General features: G+C 57.6%; 1 protein-coding gene across 1 annotated transcript; it reads right to left on the bottom strand.

The window, feature by feature from the left end:
- Positions 1 to 303: 303 nt before the first annotated feature.
- On the bottom strand, positions 304 to 921 carry LOC121514208 (the record flags this gene model as incomplete). Its single annotated transcript, XM_041794308.1, has 1 exon — positions 304 to 921. A coding segment is annotated over one exon (618 nt), but the record flags the coding sequence as incomplete, so codon positions are not given.
- Positions 922 to 2126: the final 1205 nt, after the last annotated feature.

Genomic DNA, 2126 nt, shown 5'->3' with positions numbered 1-2126 from the left:
AATAATAAATTCTGAAGACTTCTCTGAGGGTATCTCGAGAGAGCGTGTGAGCCTGGAGCAAAGGTTTACCGCGAGGGAAGGTAGTCAAAACTCAGGCGCTGGTGGAGAGCTGCAGCTGATCTTAAGTAGTCCCTCCTGATGAGACCTCGCTGCAGGTGTGATCTCTCCACAGCACCCGGGGGGAGGGGAGAATGCCTCAGGGAACACAAAGTCAGGTTAGCAGCCAGCAGTAGTGACTCCGGAAACCGGAAGTTAACAAAATAATACAAAATGTGCAACGTGAAACACCACAGTACCCCCCTCTCAATGGACGCCTCCTGGCGTCCTGCCGGGCTTGTCCGGATGCTCCCTGTAAAAGTCATCTAGGAGGCTGTGGTCCAGGATCAGGCTCCTGGAGATCCATGACCTCTCTTCTGGACCGTACCCCTCCCAGTCCACCAGAAACTGGTATCCGCGACCCCGTGGTCGCACGTCCAGGATCTTAGACACGGTGAAAGCCGGATGATTGTCGATGATTCGGGGGGGCGGAGGGGTGACGGCTGGAGGGCTCAGATCACTGGACGCGACTGGTTTCAGCAGGGACACGTGAAATGTGGGGTGGATCTTCATAGCCTCAGGGAGCTTGAGCTGGACGGCGGAGGGGTTGATGACCTTGGTGATTTCGAAGGGGCCCACGAAGCGAGGAGTTAATTTCCGGGATTCAGTCTCGAGGGGTAAATCCTTGGAGGAGAGCCAGACTTTCTGACCCGGGCGATATTCAGGGGCGGGGTTACGGTGAGCGTCAGCCAGTCGTTTGTTGCGCTCAGCCGTGCGTGAGAGCACTGCTCGTGCCGTCCTCCAGACCTCTCTTACGCGCCTCAGATGCTCCTGCACAGACTGGACGGACACGGAGGCTTCCTGCTCTGGAAACAGGGGGGCTGGTACCCAAAGCAGCACATGAACGGGGACATACCAGTAGCGGCGCAGGTGAGGGAGTTGTGTGCATACTCGACCCAGGGGAGATGTGAGCTCCAGGTGACCGGGTGATGAGCGGTCACGCAGCGCAGGGCCGCCTCCAGGCTCTGATTGGCCCGCTCAGTCTGGCCGTTGCTCTGGGGGTGATAACCTGAGGACAGACTGACTGTTGCGCCGAGCTCCTTACAAAACTCCTTCCAAACTCGTGAAACAAACTGGGGTCCTCGGTCTGAAACGAGGTCACAGGGGATACCATGGAGTCTGACGACGTGAAGAACCAATAGATGAGCTGTTTCCAGGGCAGTGGGGAGTTTGGGGAGAGGGATATAATGGACGCTCTTAGAGAACCGGTCGATTATGGTGAGGATGACTGTATTTCCATCTGAAGGAGGTAAGCCAGTAACAAAGTCCAAGGCGATGTGGGACCAGGGCCGACTGGGGGTGGATAGGGGGCGCAACAAGCCAGCTGGAGGTTGATGGGATGATTTACCCCGGGCACAGACTGAGCAGGCAGCCACAAACTCACGGGTGTCCTTGGTCATGCCAGGCCACCAGAAGCTCTGCTGGAGGAAGCCAAGGGTCCTCTGAAACCCTGGATGGCAGGTGAGTTTGGAGGAGTGGGCCCACTGGAGCACAGGAGAGCGGACCGAGTCCGGGACGAAGAGGCGGTTAGGAGGTCCGGTACCAGGGTCGGGCTGGAGTCTCTGAGCGTCTCGGATGGTCTGCTCGATCTCCCAAACAGCAGCACCAACGATACAGTCAGGGGAAAGAATCCGATCTGGTTCGGGAACATCACGAGAAGGGGACTCCACACGAGATAGGGCATCTGGCTTGGTGTTCCGGGAACCAGGGCGGTACGAAAGGGTGAAGTGAAACCTGCTGAGGAACAAGGCCCACCGGGCCTGACGAGAGTTGAGGCGTCGTGCAGAACGGAGATAGGCGAGGTTCTTGTGGTCGGTCCAGATAATGAAGGGGTGTTTCGTGCCCTCCAACCAGTGCCTCCACTCCTGAAGAGCCCACACTACAGCCAGCAACTCTCTGTTTCCCACGTCGTAATTCCTTTCAGCAGGGGACAGACGGCGAGAGAAAAAGGCGCAGGGATGCAGCTTTTGAGTCTCTGGGTCTCTCTGGGACAACACGGCTCCTGCACCTGTCTCGGATGCGTCCACCTC

This window comes from Cheilinus undulatus, linkage group 8 (genome assembly GCF_018320785.1).
Source record: "Cheilinus undulatus linkage group 8, ASM1832078v1, whole genome shotgun sequence".
In the NCBI taxonomy this organism is placed as follows: domain Eukaryota; kingdom Metazoa; phylum Chordata; class Actinopteri; order Labriformes; family Labridae; genus Cheilinus; species Cheilinus undulatus.
The sequence above is the reverse complement of the archived record's forward strand: the minus strand, read 5'-3'. Positions and strand labels throughout refer to the sequence as shown.